We start from the raw sequence: 14,799 nt of genomic DNA, 5'->3' as shown, positions 1-14,799 counted from the left end.
TCTGTGCATTCCAGTCCACGCTTTATAGAATGTGCTGGTCCTTTACCTCCATTGATGGCAACATCTGTCTGTTGATGGGTAGCCCTCTGCAGTTTGAGAAGCATCCTTAAGAGAGGGCAGCAGATAGACCAGAGGCCATGCTGCCTGGGGAGGGATGTGGTTCCTGTGTGTCAACAGATCTCTAAGCCCTCCACCCCTCTGTGGCTTTATGATGGGAAAGTAGGATGAGATGATTTTACATGCAACAGTGATACATGGAAAGAGGAGCAGGTGCGTGGGCCCTGGGAAGAATCCCATTAGCTAGGGTGCCTGAAAAATAACACACATATGCCAAGCCCCGAGGAGAAGACTTTGAGAAGACAGACATTTAGTTGCTATGTAGATATTCTTCACACAAAACAATTATATTTTGGCCAGGTGCAGTGGCACATGCCTGTAACCCCAGCAGCTTGGGAGGCTGAGGCAGGAGAATTGCAAGTTCAAGGCCAGGTTCAGCATCTTAGTGAGAACTTGTCTCAAAATGAAAAAGGACTGGGGACTTAGCTCAATAGTAAAGCACCCCTGAGTTAAATTCCTGGTACCCAAAACAAACAAACAAACAAACAAAACAATTCTCTTTTGAATGACAATTGAGTTTGAAGGGGGGTCAGGGAAGGATTAGGAGGTTTAGAAGCTCTGAGCATCTAAAAGATAATGGTGTCCCTGTGTGTACTTCAGAATAGAAAAACTGGTAAATAATAAAGTTTCCGGAATCCAACAAACTTTTGCTTTTTCTTGTGATAGGGTGACATCATTTCATACCTACTCCCATCCCCGTCCCTCCCCCTTCCTCTCTCTGGTTCTCTGTTTTGTGGGTTCCCTGACCACACATGGGGGTGACCTTACACCTCCAAGGAGAAACGTGTTTTAAGGTGTGGAAATACATGTTTGGAGTTTAGGAAAGAAAAAATGAAGACACAGAGGAATCCATGGTAAGGAAATTTCAGCAGGAAATCCCGGAAATGAAAAAGATCTCTGAATGAGGGGCTGTGGAGGGACAGAAGAGAACAGGCCTGGGGTGTGACAGTGGAGAAGGTCTCCGCCATCCGTGTTAGGAGAAGAGAGCAGGGTCGTTCACAGAGGAGAAGGGGAGTGAGAGCAGAACAGACAAATCGAGGTGGCTGAATATCCACAGCCCAGGGAGGGATCCGTCTCAAGGAGGAGGTGGTTCTGTTGACAAGGGAGGTTGAGAAGAAAAGCTGAAAAGGGACAGAGCTGACCTTCCAGATGGTTCCGCCGGGGGCTAGGGAAGGAATGGGCAGAGAGCCAGTGAAGGCATGGAAGAAAAAATAGAGTCCACAGAACGAATCTAAAATTGGCTATAAAACCACTTGTCCAAGCTGGAAATACAACAGAAATCCACAGAGTGCTGTGAAGGCGCCCTACCTGGCACGGCAGAATGTACTAGCAGTGTGGCTGGGGGTGGGGGAGGAGAGTGGGGGCTGGGAAAGCTCCTTGGTGCTCACTGAGCTCACTAGTGGCTCATTCGTCTGGGCCACCTCCTCCCCCTGCATCCTGCCTGTTGCTTCTATGTTTAAACACGGCTAGGATGAAAATATGCTGCCTGGCCCCTCGGCTCAGAGATGCGGGTGGACTTCTGCATGGCTTTGAGGCTCAGGAGACAGAGCAGATGGGACCCGAGGCACAGTGCAGCGAAGCTGGGTTGGCCAACAGATGGACCCTTTGGGAATGGCCTCCAGGGCTGCTTAGCAACAGCTTCTCCTGAGTGGGGCTTCTCTGGGCTCTAGGAGGCTGGATAGGCTCTCCCTGGCCCATCAGGTTCAGTAGGGCCTCGCCCAGAAGAGAGGGGCTGAGCCCACTGCGGCTTGAGATGCTTCGGCTGGTGCACCACCCATCTGGGGCTCCCTGCCGAGTCTGGGGGCAGGGACAGAGTGGCAGCAGTTGCCTTGAGGTTCATGGTGAAAGAGATGTCCCTGACCCTGTGCCTAGGCTCCGAGCAATGACTACTTGGTGTGAGTTATTACTTCTCCTGTTTAATGGAAGGAGAGTGGGCAGTTTAGAGAGGCCCTTTCATGGCTGATAGTCAACAGTATACTATCTGGATTGTTGAACGATAATTAAAGTCGGGTGAGGTGGCGCACCTCGCCTTTAATCCCAGTAGCTTGGGAGGCTGAGGCAGGAGGATTACGAGTTCAAAACCAGCCTCAGCAATTTAGCGAGGCCCTAAGCAACTCAGTGAGACCCTGTCTCTAAATGAAATCTAAAACAAGACTGAGGATGTGGCTCAGTGATTAGCATCTTTGGTTTCTGGGCTCAATTCCCAGGACCTCCCCCCGCCCCCAATTAAATATTTACAGTGTAGTTTATAGCTAGGTTGCCCTGGCCCCTCCTAGAATCCTGGACTTCCTCAGGATCTAGCAATTAAAGGGTTTACACCTGGCTGTGCCCCAGCCCTCTGGCCTGTGTCTGATCATGTGACTGCAGGCATCCATGTGGTGCTGGGTTGACACTCTCCTTTGCTCTGAGCACCACACCCAGCAATCCTGGCCTGTACTGCCACTATCGTCTCCTGGTGAGGCTAAAAGACATCAGACTGAGCGTGGGCCCATGGCTGGTCTGGGCAGGGGTGCCCCTCTTCCAGGGACCCCAGCAGACACATGGGGGAGCTGCAGGCCCATTCCCCAGCTCTACTCAGCCAGGAGGGTGGGAGAGGTTGGCGCAGCTCAACTCAGGAGGGAAACACAGCCTCCCAGATGAGGTCAGGCCCTCTGCTTTTATTGCCATTGAGGATTTTCTGGCCTTGGCCTTATTTGGCTAAAAAGCCATAAGACAGAACCTAGGAACGGGAGCTAAAGGCAATGGGAACGGGCACTGCCCCCACCCCAGGCCTGAAATCAAGTTTAACAACTGCTTACATATTCCTCCTTAAAAGGAGCCTGAGCTGATCCTCCCATACAGGCCCGTCCTCCCCAACCCTCCTCCACAGCTTGGGCTCTCCCCTTGGGTGCTTCCTCCGTTCCCCTCTCCTGCCAGAAACTCCCCAGTCCAGGCTCTCCACTCTCTGACCACCACTTCTGAGCCCGCCTGGTCCCTCCCTAGGCCCTCTAACCTGCAGTGGGACATCCCCATGTGTCCCAAATACCACTGCCAAAACAAGCCTTCTGCCCTTTCCCCGCTCTTCTTGCTCCTCTGGAGACCCCCCCCCTTTTGCACCCCATCGCCTCCCTGGGCCCAGCTTTGCTCATTCCCACAGGTGGAACTGCTTCTGCATTCTGTTGCCTTCTGTGTCCTCTCCTCACCGACTTCCCAAAGCCCATCTCCCACATCTCTGTTGGCTCAGGGGCGAAGCTGGGCTGGAGGATGAGGGGGAAGGGCAGGCTCAAGCTTTTGTTTCTGTAAAGGTGCAAAGACGGTCTCCTTTAGTACCTGGGTAGGGCAGGCCAGGGGGATATCCTCTGCCAGGTCCAGGGTATCCGTTTTCCTTCCCAGTGGTTCAAGCTGATTGGGGAAGAAAAGAGAGATGCAGGTGTACTAATTTGTCCTTGCTGAAGTACTAAAAAAATTTGTCCTGCTATGGGGAAGACTCAGAATTTCATTTCAGAGGTCTTGGTGTCCTCTCCTGGCTCTGCCAGGTGTCTGTGGTAGGACACTAAGCAAATCTCTCAGCTTCTCTGAGGTTCGGTTCCCTCAGAAACATCTAACGTTCTTTTGCAGGGCTGTGGAGGGGCTGAAAGGAGATCATGCCCAGCACAGTGCTGGCACACATCTCTCCATTCACAGATCTCCATTCACAGATCCTTTCCTGATCTGTTGAAATGTGGCTGGCTCTCATGTAGAAAGCATCCCTCAGCACAATCCAAGCACAGAAGAGAGTGTGGATGGGAACCTTTAAGCAGACCCTTAAAGGACTCCATCTTACGCCAGTCAGAATGGCAATTATCAAGAATACAAGTAACAATAAGTGTTGGTGAGGATGTGGGGAGAAAGGTGCACTCATCCATTGCTGGTGGGACTGCAAATTGGTGCAACCACTCTGGAAAGTAGTATGGAGATGCCTCAGAAAACTTGGAATGGAACCACCATTTGATTCAGTTATCCCATTCCTCGTTCTATACCCAATGGACTTAAAATAAGCATATTACAATGATGCAGCTATATCAATGTTTATGGCAACTCAATTCACAATAGCTAAGCTGTGGAACCAACTTAGGTGAGCTTCAACAGATGAATGGATCAAGAAAATGTGACACAATGAAATTATGGCATTTGCCAGTAAATGGATGGAACTGAAGACTATCACGCTAAGTGAAAAAGCCAGTCCCCCAAACCAAAGGCTTTATGTTCTCTGTGATATGTAGATGCTAACACACAACAAGGGAGGATGAAGGGGAGAAGACTGGAAGTCCATTGGATCACACAAAGGGGGATGAAGGAAAGGGAGGGAAAGGGAAATAGGAAGGACAGTAGAATTAATTGGACATAACTTTCCTTGTGTTTGAATATACAACCAGGGTAACTCTTGTATCATGTACAACCACAAGAACAGGATCCTAATTAGAATAAGTTATACTTCATGTATGTATAATATGCCAAAATACATTCTCCTGTCATGTCTGTCTAAAAACAACAACAAAAGACTCTTCCCTTCTATCGACTTCTACAGATGAACGAGCCACTGCTGCCCTGGGCCAGGCCCCATTCTATAGGCGCTGCAGCTCCACTGTAGACTAGAGCCCCAGGGACACTCACTTATCTTACCATGTTGACCCAAAGGGCTCTGGAGAGCTGGGAGTGGAATTTCTGATTTGGGTGGATGCAATCTGGGGCGAAGAAGGATGTATCCAGATGCCCATTCTGGAAGAGACAAATATACTTTCTCAAGATCTTATTGGGTCAGAGGGAGTCATAGCCCGTTGATCTCATCCCTGGGACTGACCACACAATGCCCTCCTCCTGGGAGGGCTCCAGGTCAGGGCCCTAGGGCCTGCTCACCTTAAGAGGGAGATGAGTGCAATACCACAGGTGGGGAGCTTTGGGTGATTCCAACCTCCCTCCCTTCTTTCTGGCTCCACAGTTCCCCCTTATTTAATTTTTAAAATGTTGCTTTATTTTTCCGCACACTTGTATAACACCCCAGCCTTGACCAGCTACTTCTCAGCTCACAGGCCACTGGTCCTGCTGGTCTCCATGGGGAGAAGGAAGCCAAAGCCTTGGCTGGTCTGTGCAAAGCCTGAAGCAGGGCAGGGTGCCACCTGACTCCAGCTCCTCTCTTGTGGCATGTGGGATATACAAAGTGTTCTCCTTCTGGCTTCCCTCCAGTTAAGAGAGTCTCTTGGTATGAAACCTTTATCTCTCCATTCACAGATCTCTTTTGTTCTGAGTAGAAGTACCAGGCCTTCGCAGGGGGGTGAAAACATAATACCAGAACCCTACTTTATTTTTATTTACTTTTTTGGACTGGGATTGAACCCAAGGGTGCTTAACCCGTGAGCAACATCCCCAGCCCTTTTTATTTGTTATTTTGACAGGGTCTCTCTAAGTTGCTTAGGGCCTTGCTGAGGCTGGCCTCCAACTTGTGATCCTCCTGCGCTAGCCTCCTGAGCCACTGGGATTACAGGCCTGCACCACAGGCCCTGGCCAGAACCTTACTTTATAACTGAAGGGATGTATGAGAGAAAGATGATGTGCATAGCAGCAAGTTAATAATGTGGAATTGGATACCTTTGAATTTGGCCTTTCTGTCCCTTATGCCCTATCTGATTTGGGGCAGGACACCTCCCATCCCTGCAGCCCTGTTTTCTGGAGATGATGATAACTCCAAAGGCAGTTGTGATGATTTTACCTACGGGAAGCTCAGTGCCTGGCATATAGTAAGAGCTCAACACAATGGAGCTCTTCTCAGGAGCTATGGAGACTCCTGTCGCGTCCCACATCAGGCTGCCTCTGGGAATGTGGCCCAGGTGTTCAAGGACACTGGACCTGCCAGAATAGCATCTGAAGAGTTCTCCGTGCATTTCCCATTCTACACACACACACACACACACACACACACACACACACACACATATACAAGAAGCATGTGGCATCTCTTCCTAGAATGTTCTCCCCTGAGGGCACCTGCAGCAGGCCCTTCTTTGGCCCCACAGTGCGTGCGGACAGGGAGTGAATACCTGCAGGATGGGGAGCCGGACGTTCTGGAAGAAGGGCTGCAGCACCACAGAGAAGTCCTCCCGCGTGTCATAGCGGCCTGAGTTCACCAGCTGGTGCATGCTGCTCTGGGGACACATGCACACATGGGGGCCTTCAGCACAGGGTAGGGTAGGAGCTGGGGATGTGGGCTGTGTCCCCGCCCTCCTCTCCTGGACAGCAGAACTGACTCAGCCCAGCCCTTGAGAACAGAAATGTGCACGATGGCCAATCCCTTTCTGGAGAATTTGGATAGATCACATTTTGGCTTTGGTTTTAAGTGGTCTGCAATATCTGAGGGGCCGGGCAGGAGGTCCACGAGGAATAGACAGCTGGGAAGAGACTCCAGGGGGCCCAGGCTCCCAGCCTCCCTCCTGCAGCCTCCCTCCTGCAGCCTCCCTCCTGCAGCCTCCCTCCTGCAGCCTGCCTGTGGGGGCAGTTGGGAGCAAGGGGACTGAGGATGGGAGGAACAGGAACATGTGGGCCTCTAGGGTGGTCCATGGCCATGCAGGGCTACTGGCCAAGATTTGGGTTAAGCTCAGCCATGAGAGTTTTGTCACTGGATGCCATTGGGACGGCTCCCACAGGGCACCTGAGACACTCAACCAGGTGAGGCAGAAGAAGGAGCCCAGGGTGACGTGTCTCTCCTCAACCCCTGCATAGCTCTTCCTTCCTGCGCCTCCCCTCCCCAGGGGCCCTGGGCCGTGGTGTCAGAGTGACCTGGGGGAGAAGATGCAGGGTGATGCCCTTCTTTGACTCACCTGATAGGCTTGTGTCAAGGCCTCCAACCTGGCCAGCTCGGGGGAGTTCTCCCGCAGGGTCAGGACACAGTTACACAAAATGCTGCGCAAGGAAGAGCGGAACTCAGAGCCCACACTCGTTCAGGGGCCGCTCTGGCTGCCTGGGGTCAGGGTGCAGTGGCTCACTCAACCCCTGGTTAGGAGCACATGTGCCTTGAGGCTCCAACGCACCTGCCCAGGGGCAGGTTTTAGGGGTACTGGAGAGAGCGCCTGGGGAAGAAGCCGGTGGTGGCATGGGCCCATATTCACACGGTGCCCGCACTGGATGGCAGTGCTGGGCCTGCAACAGACTATGAGAGAGGAGTTTAGGCCATAAGGATGCAAGGTTTGATTTTTTAAAAAGTTAAAAACTCATCCTCTAGTGTTGGAGCAGGAGTTTGGGGGCTTCTGATGCTCCTACCCTCAGACATCTCCTTCAGTGCCACACCGTCCCCTTTTGTTTTATATGAATTTGTTCATATTCGTCCATCCTTAATGTTAAAAGGAAAGATTATAGATGCTCCTCCGCCTACGGTGGGGCTGATCCCAATGAGCCCTTGGTAAGGTGAAATAGCATGTCAGAAATGCGTCGTGGCGGGGATGGAGTTGTGGCTCAGAGGTGGAGCACTGGCCTCGCACATGCGGGACCCTAGGTTCAATCCTCAGCACCACATAAAGATAAATAAGTGAAATAAAGGTATTGTGTCCAACTATATATATATATATATATATATATATATATATATATATTTTTTTTTTTTTTTTTTTTTTTTTTTTTTTTTTTGAACAACAACAACAAAGAAGTGCATTGTGGGCATCTAACCTGCCCAACATAACAGCTCAGCCACACCTCACTTGTAGCATGTAGGTTGTTTCCCATGGTGACTACAGCACCCTGTGGGCCATGGTCCACAGCTACACCCAGAAGCACCTGAGAGTGTGGTACTACATGCCACCAAACTCAGAAAAGGTCAAATTCAAAATTCCAGGTATGGTTTCTTCTGGGTGTGAATCGCTTTTGCATCATAATAAAGCCACTAATCCTAAGTCAGGAACCAGCTGTATTTCTTTCTTTTTTAAAGAGAGAGAGAGGTAGAGAGAGAGAGAATTTTTAATATTTTATTTTTCAGTTTTCGGCAGACACAACATCTTTGTTTGTATGTGGTGCTGAGGATCGAACCCGGGCTGCACGCATGCCAGGCAAGCGCGCTACCGCTTGAGCCACATCCCCAGCCCCTCTTTCTTTCTTTTTAAAAAATATTGTTTTGGGCTGGGGATGTGGCTCAAGCAGTAGCGCACTCGCTTGGCATGCGCAGGGCGCTGGGTTCGATCCTTAGCACCACATAAAACTAAAATAAAAGATGTTGTGTCCACTGAAAACTAAAAAATAAATATTAAAAATTCTTTCTCTCTTTAAAAAATATTGTTTAGTTGTTAATGGACCTTTATTTTTTAAAATTTATTCGTATGCAGTGCTGAAAATCGAACCCGGGCCTCACACATGCCAAGCAAGCGCTCTACCACTGAGCCACAGCTCCAGCCCCAGCCAGGTGTGTTTCTAAAGCTCTTAGCACAGTGCCTGGCACACAGTAAGTTCTGTACAGTTTGTTAAATTGCTGGAGGTGTGCATGAGGCACGAAGAATAGTGAAACACACCATGTACCTGCCACCCAGTGGAAGCCGTGAACAATTCCAGTTTGAAGGTCCCATGTGTCCCTCCCCGTCCTCTTCTTCCCCATCAGTAACTGACTTGTGAATTTCTTCCCTCACTCTCTTATGTTTGATCACATACACGTACCTCCCTGGGTGTTGCCCCCTCACAGTCTGGGTCTCCCAAACACCAGCCCTGTGGCTCCTGGTGTCACAGAAGTTCCTACCTAGCACCTTGGGATCAGGTGAGTGGGGGCTGGGTCAAAGCTCCATCTCCCAGAAGGGGATGATTCTGACACAAGTCCTCTCTGATAGACATGGACACACAGACAGATCAAGTCACAAAGACCCGGATGAGTCACCGCTGCATGGGGGCCAGACCATGGGGTAAGGGTGTCTCCAGCCTGGGGCTGTCAGCACTGCCTACCTGGCCTGCTGCATTGGGCACTTGTCTGGGTTCCCCAGGAACACCTGCCGTATGACACTGGGCTTCATGAAGTCCACAAGGTTGACCAGGGCTCTGGGCACCTAAGGGCAAAGCTGCAGATGAGCCAGGGGCTCCCGGGTTTCCTCCTCAAGCTGCCTCGGGCCCCTGAGAAGTAGGAGCCAGTTCAAGTTCCCTTTAGACCTCCAGCTCAGTGTGTCCCTTGGCTGCAGTTCTGAGAGAAATCTACACAGGGCCACCACCTTGGACACTACACGCCCAACACAGGGTGCTGTTGCCCAGTGGGCTGCAGCAGGAGTGGCCCCTCCTGGAGCCAACAATCAATGCTTAGAGCTCAGCTCTGTTCAGCCTCATTTAGTGAGCTGACACAGGTTGGTTCTACATTTGGTGAGACAGGTGATCTGTTTGCCAGGCCACTGGCCCTTGACCAGTTCCTGCTAGCCCAATCTGGCCTATTCTGCTGAGCAGGCACAGGGACTCAGCCACTCAGCAGAGCATCTAGTGGTCATAATATGCCCTTCCTGGGCAGCCAGGGCAACTTGTCCTTGCCAGGAGATGGCAGTTGGGTAGGGGAACACAAAATGGGTATAGAACCAGACAGGAGCTTGCTCTAATGGCTCAGAATGCAGAGCCCAGATTATGTGCCACTCAGCTGCTGCCTCCAAGGAATAGTGGTGGGGGGGATGCACTGCCTTCATTTCTTCAAAACTGAGATCCTGCCAGGTGCAGCAGCACATGTCTGTAGTCCTAGCGGCTCAGGAGGCTGAGGCAGGATGATCATGAGTTCAAAGCCAGCCTCTGCAAAAGCAAGGCGCTAAGCAACTCATTGAGACCCTGTCTCTAAATAAAATACAAAGTAGGGCTGGGGATGTGGCTCAGTGGTTGAGTGCCTCTGCATTCAATTCCTGGTACCAGTCCCCCCCACCCCCCAAAAAAACCCCAGACCCTTCTGGACTAACTCCACATAGAATGAAACGTGCTTGGGAGTGGACTTCAACCTCTGGACAGGGAAGGAGCCTGTGCTCTTGGCTCTCTCCTTGAAGGCAGGGGGCACTTCCACCATTCTTTCCCTAGCTACCTTCAACCCTGGGAGCCCCCACCCACCTCTCTATGCAAGATGTCCAAGGCATTGCGGAGATGATCCAGAAAGTTGGCTGCAGAATGCAAATTCTGGAAAGAGACAAGGGAGGAAGAGGAGTTGTTGGTTTGGATGAGAGTGTAGAGGGGCAGTGGTAGGCTCTTCTGCTGGCTCCAGCCCCAGGGGCTTGTTCTTCCTGTGGCCTCCAGAGGGTGACTAGCTCAGCACATCAGAATCGGAGCTGAAGAGGTGACTGCTCGCCATTGTCAAAGACCAAGCAGCCAGAAGACAGGAGCCTGCAGCCTGAGATTTAAAAAGGAGCAGAAAGTGGAGCACCCTCTCCCAACTGTGTGGTGTCTGCAGATTCTTCTCTGAGATCTTGAGTTGTAAGAAAGGGGAGAAGATGCACCATATGTCAGCCACCTGCTGCCTGGTCACCTGGGATATGAAGATGGCACTAGGAACCCCAGGGTTGTGGAGTCAGAAGCGGGCATGCACGAGTATGTGTGTGTGAGTATGTGTGTGTGTGTGTGTGTGTGTGTGCGTGTGTGCATGCAGATAAAGGTGTGGTTGGACAGTCCTCGGGTTGGTTCTAGGGACTGTTCTCAGAATCTCCAATCTAGTCAAAGTCAGGAGCAAGGAGTAGGCACAGACCCCACCCCCATTACCGAATCTGTGCAGTGGTCACATAGATCACGGGCTCCAATCAGCACTGTGATGACCTTCCAGTCTTCATGGAAATTGATTCTCTACATGGAGGGAGGGAGATGCTTGATGATTTCCAAGACACAAACAAAAACATCACAGCTCTAAGAAATCCATTCAACCTTCTGTGACTTCCTTGCTCACTTGAACTTATAGAACCAGAATCTCAGAGCTGCTGGAATTTTAGAGGTTTATTTATAAGACACAGGATCTTAGCATCAGGAGGGACTTTCACGGTCACTGTGACCAGCAACAACCCTTTCCCCACTGACATAGCGTCTTTGGACAGGGGTCTGCACTACCACTGCTTGAGTGCCTCTGGTGACAGGAGTCTCACTGCTTTACATGGTAGATTGTTTCATGTGGGGGCAAATTTATTGGGTTAGAAAATTAATGTTTATATAAACAACCTTAAATTAAATCTGACTCACGTGATCATCTTTCATCTTCTGCACCAGAGTCTGGGCTTGGTTCGCAAGTTGCCTGAGAAAGAGAGAAAACTCAGTCCTTCTGTTGTAGAACATGCCCATATTTTTTCTCCTAAAGGATCTAAACTAGAGGCTTCTATGATATCATCCCTACTGCATGAGCTGGCAGAGATCCTAACGCTCAAAGACTAGAATCTACTTGCCTCTTCTAGAGAGTCATTATAACAAATTATCATTTGAAAAGCCAGATATGTGTTTATCCTAAAGTCATAGTTAAAAGTATGGCCAATTACATTTGTTGCTCACAGTCTCCTTTCTGGAGCTTCAATGCAAAATGTCTTCTAGGATTCCAGGCTAAAAGCCACTTGTTTCTTTTGAAACACTTGCAAGACTATAGACCTTATAATTTGTCCTATGAAAGTTTTCTCATGCTTCTTCTTTCCCCTCTAGCTGCCAGGAAATTGAGAGTTTGATGTTCAAGCCCAATAACCATAAAAATGCTCACACAGACAATTGTTTCCCTCAATGGCTATGATTTTCTCTCATGTTAAATATATTATTTTTGTGAATTTATCTAAATGCTTCTTTTAGAAGGTGGGGAGTAAACACACAGTCAGCCTATGCCTAGGTTTCTTATTCACAGAAGGAATTGGTCCTGGGCACCTGACCCCCACTTTTTGTTATGTTCCTGAGTGACATACCCATGGAATGACTATCTCCTGGGATGGATGGTGGGACCACGTGTCCTGAGCTGCTCTGTTGCCTGAAAGAGTCTTCCCAGGCTATTGAGCATATCTGGGGGCCCTGCCCATCAACAAGAGGGTCTAGGCTTGAGCTAGAAGATCATGTGACAGAGGCTCAGATGATTGAGACAGGAGACCCAGGCTTCTGGGGCCTCCAGGAGCAGGCAGAAGGCCCCCTTTGGAGACCATCACAAGAGGCCAGGCAGTTGTACCTCAGCAGCCTCTGGGCATCTCTACTTCATTTCTTGATAGCTCCATAACAGGGTGAGGGAGAGGACATGCCCTGTCGCCCAGGGGCCTCCCAGGCTGAGGTTCTGTTTGCCTATCACTTTGGTGGGCTTTGCCTGAACTTTTGGGGAATTGCCACTTCTGAGGCTCTGGGAAGAGTGGATTTCTCCTGCATCATTGTGCTGAGGTAAATTGTAAAAACTGGGCAAGTTGGTCAGTTAGTTCAGTTCTTAGAGAATGCCACACGTGAAGCCTGGCTGGGCATGAGCAACTGCTGTGGAGAGCCTTCCCAGGGCACAGCCTCTCCAGCCTCCCTGCTACCATCTTGGTCACAGGGACAGAAGGGAAAGTGGCCTTGGCCTCTGAAATCATTGTGCACAGAAGTGGGCAATGTGATCTCAAAGGGACTGTGTGCCTCCTCTGCTCCCCCACTTTGCCCACGCCCCACGCCATACTTGGTCTTGGCTCCAGGAACAGCCTGGTTGAGGAATGCATTTGTGTCATTGGCATCACCAGTACCCACTGCGTAGCCTGTGAGGTTTCCGTTAAACTCCCGGAGGATATCTGAAAGAAGAGGGGTGGACAGGGCACAGAGATCTCAGAAAGGAAGGCCGGATGTCTCCTCCAGCCCAGGGTCCCCACAGCGAGGTCCCCATCATCTTCATGCTTACTGGGGAGAGGCGGGAAGGCCACAAGGCTTGCAGGGAGATATAAGCTGAAGTGACTTGATGATAGGGACAGCCACAGCAGCAAGAGCACTTCACTTAAAAAAAAAATATTTTTATGCAATTCACAGTGAAGTGACGGGACCCTGGCCGATCTGTCTCAGCATCCCATGAGCTGCTGAAAAAAATTAAGGCTCATAATGTTTGGTAGCTCATCCTCAGTCACCCCATAAGCAGAAAGGGGACAGAGCTTGGACCCAGCCACCCAGCTCCAAAGCCAGTGCTCATTCCCCTCCTCCAGCTGCCTGCCCATGGCCTCCCCTCCTACTTTAATGGCGGTTCCTTTCTTAGTTGGGTGCTCTCAAGAGGCCTGGGGGTCAGAAGGAATGAGCGACTCAAGTCTTTGGTGGCTACTTACTAGGTAAGGTGGTCACGTTCTTCAGGGAGCCATCCCCGCCTGAACTGGAGGGAGTGAGAAGTCAGTAAGGGAGAGAGAGATGGAGTCAATACCTAAGAATAAATTAGATTTTCTATGTGGGTTCTTTCTCCTCTCTCCAGCAAGCCTATGAGGTAGATGTGACCATGTCCATTGTGCAGAGTGAGAAACTGAGGCACATGGAGGTTAGTTAGGTTGCTAAAGGTAACTAAAACCTAGCCTGAGCTGGAAAACTTTAGAACCTAGATAAACTCTTCTCTGCCCAGTATTAGGTGCATTTCACTGGAAGGTTCAGAGGGAGGCCAGAATCCTGCTTTCCAATGCCCAGTCTAATTTCCTCCGATTAACCTTCAGACGTGTTCTAGAATATTTCATTTCTTTTCATTTGCTTGAATTGAGTACAGTGTACAAGAGGTAAAGAGAAAAATATTTCTATTTAACAAAACTTGATGTTCAGGTGTATTATTATTATTATTTTTCTCCTATGCCTCTTTTCCCAATTCCAAGATGTTATTCCAGGACAATAGGTTTTTAGGGCACATCTAGCCCACGAGGAGAGGCTTCTAAAGGACAGGCCAGGAATAAGTGGTAGTTGTTCTTCATTCAAGGAATACTTGGAATGAAGTTGACTGTTTTGTACCAGGCTGGTCAAGGGCTTGGTTCACAGGCTCAGTGAGCAGCCCAGGTGGTGGACAAAAAGAAGCTAAATCAGGCCTGCCCTTCTATCTTGCTCTTTCCACCATGTCCTCATGGCCTATGGTTGGGCATTTGTGCTTCTTTGGATTCTTTCCCAATTCTGTAGGAAGCCGCTGTTTTAGTTGCTTCCTAAACCTTCTTTCTTTGGACCAAAAGCACCAAATCAGAGTATTTTATATTTGAAAGAAAACTAAATCCACACATGGCCTCCATTCACTACTTTCTAACTCTGCTTCTTTCCCCCCCTCAATAAACACAAAAACATGGACATGTACATAAACACACACATCAAGTACTTTCTACTGTCATTTTTGATTTAAAGGTATTTTGGTGCTAAAACAAGTGTCATGGTAGGGGGCCAATTGGTAAGAAAATCTCTCCCTGTCTAGGAGAAAATAAGATAGTCACACAAGTAAATATGGAGGAAGAAAACTAAGCTGCCATTTTGAGCAGAGCTATGGAAACAGGACAGGAAGTGGAACCATGTCAAACAGCTTGTCTTCATTAGGCCCTTCACTGAATGTAATTTCTATGACACTCTGAGCTCAATGGCTAGGTTTTGTTCCCCTACAGAGCACTACAGAAAAGTAAGTGGATGCTTGATAACTTTTGTTGAAAATTAAACTGTTGATTAAAAAAACAAAAACAAAAAACAAAGAAATGCATTTTGTTTTTGGTAAGTAAATTTTATTTTGGTCCATTGAATGATCCCAAACCGGCCAATATATTTCAGTGGAAGAAAAGGCTTTGCTCTAAAGAC

General features: G+C 49.4%; 1 protein-coding gene across 1 annotated transcript in view; it reads right to left on the bottom strand.

Moving 5' to 3' along the window:
• The window catches only part of Plb1 (phospholipase B1), a 119,762-nt gene that overhangs the window by 26,602 nt on the left and 78,361 nt on the right, over positions 1-14,799 (bottom strand). Inside the window, exons 32-41 of the mRNA XM_027933380.2 lie at positions 13,326-13,369; positions 12,698-12,806; positions 11,275-11,326; positions 10,807-10,887; positions 10,165-10,230; positions 9,043-9,143; positions 6,948-7,029; positions 6,171-6,275; positions 4,759-4,854; positions 3,427-3,498 (exon numbers count right to left, since the gene is read on the bottom strand). Coding sequence (XP_027789181.2) covers positions 3,427-3,498; positions 4,759-4,854; positions 6,171-6,275; positions 6,948-7,029; positions 9,043-9,143; positions 10,165-10,230; positions 10,807-10,887; positions 11,275-11,326; positions 12,698-12,806; positions 13,326-13,369 — 808 coding nt within the window. The remainder of the gene's footprint in view (positions 1-3,426; positions 3,499-4,758; positions 4,855-6,170; positions 6,276-6,947; positions 7,030-9,042; positions 9,144-10,164; positions 10,231-10,806; positions 10,888-11,274; positions 11,327-12,697; positions 12,807-13,325; positions 13,370-14,799) is intronic.

This window comes from Marmota flaviventris, chromosome 14 (assembly GCF_047511675.1).
Source record: "Marmota flaviventris isolate mMarFla1 chromosome 14, mMarFla1.hap1, whole genome shotgun sequence".
NCBI classification, from domain to species: Eukaryota; Metazoa; Chordata; class Mammalia; order Rodentia; family Sciuridae; genus Marmota; species Marmota flaviventris.
Note: the sequence above shows the minus strand (reverse complement) of the source record. Positions and strands in the feature narration are given on the sequence as shown.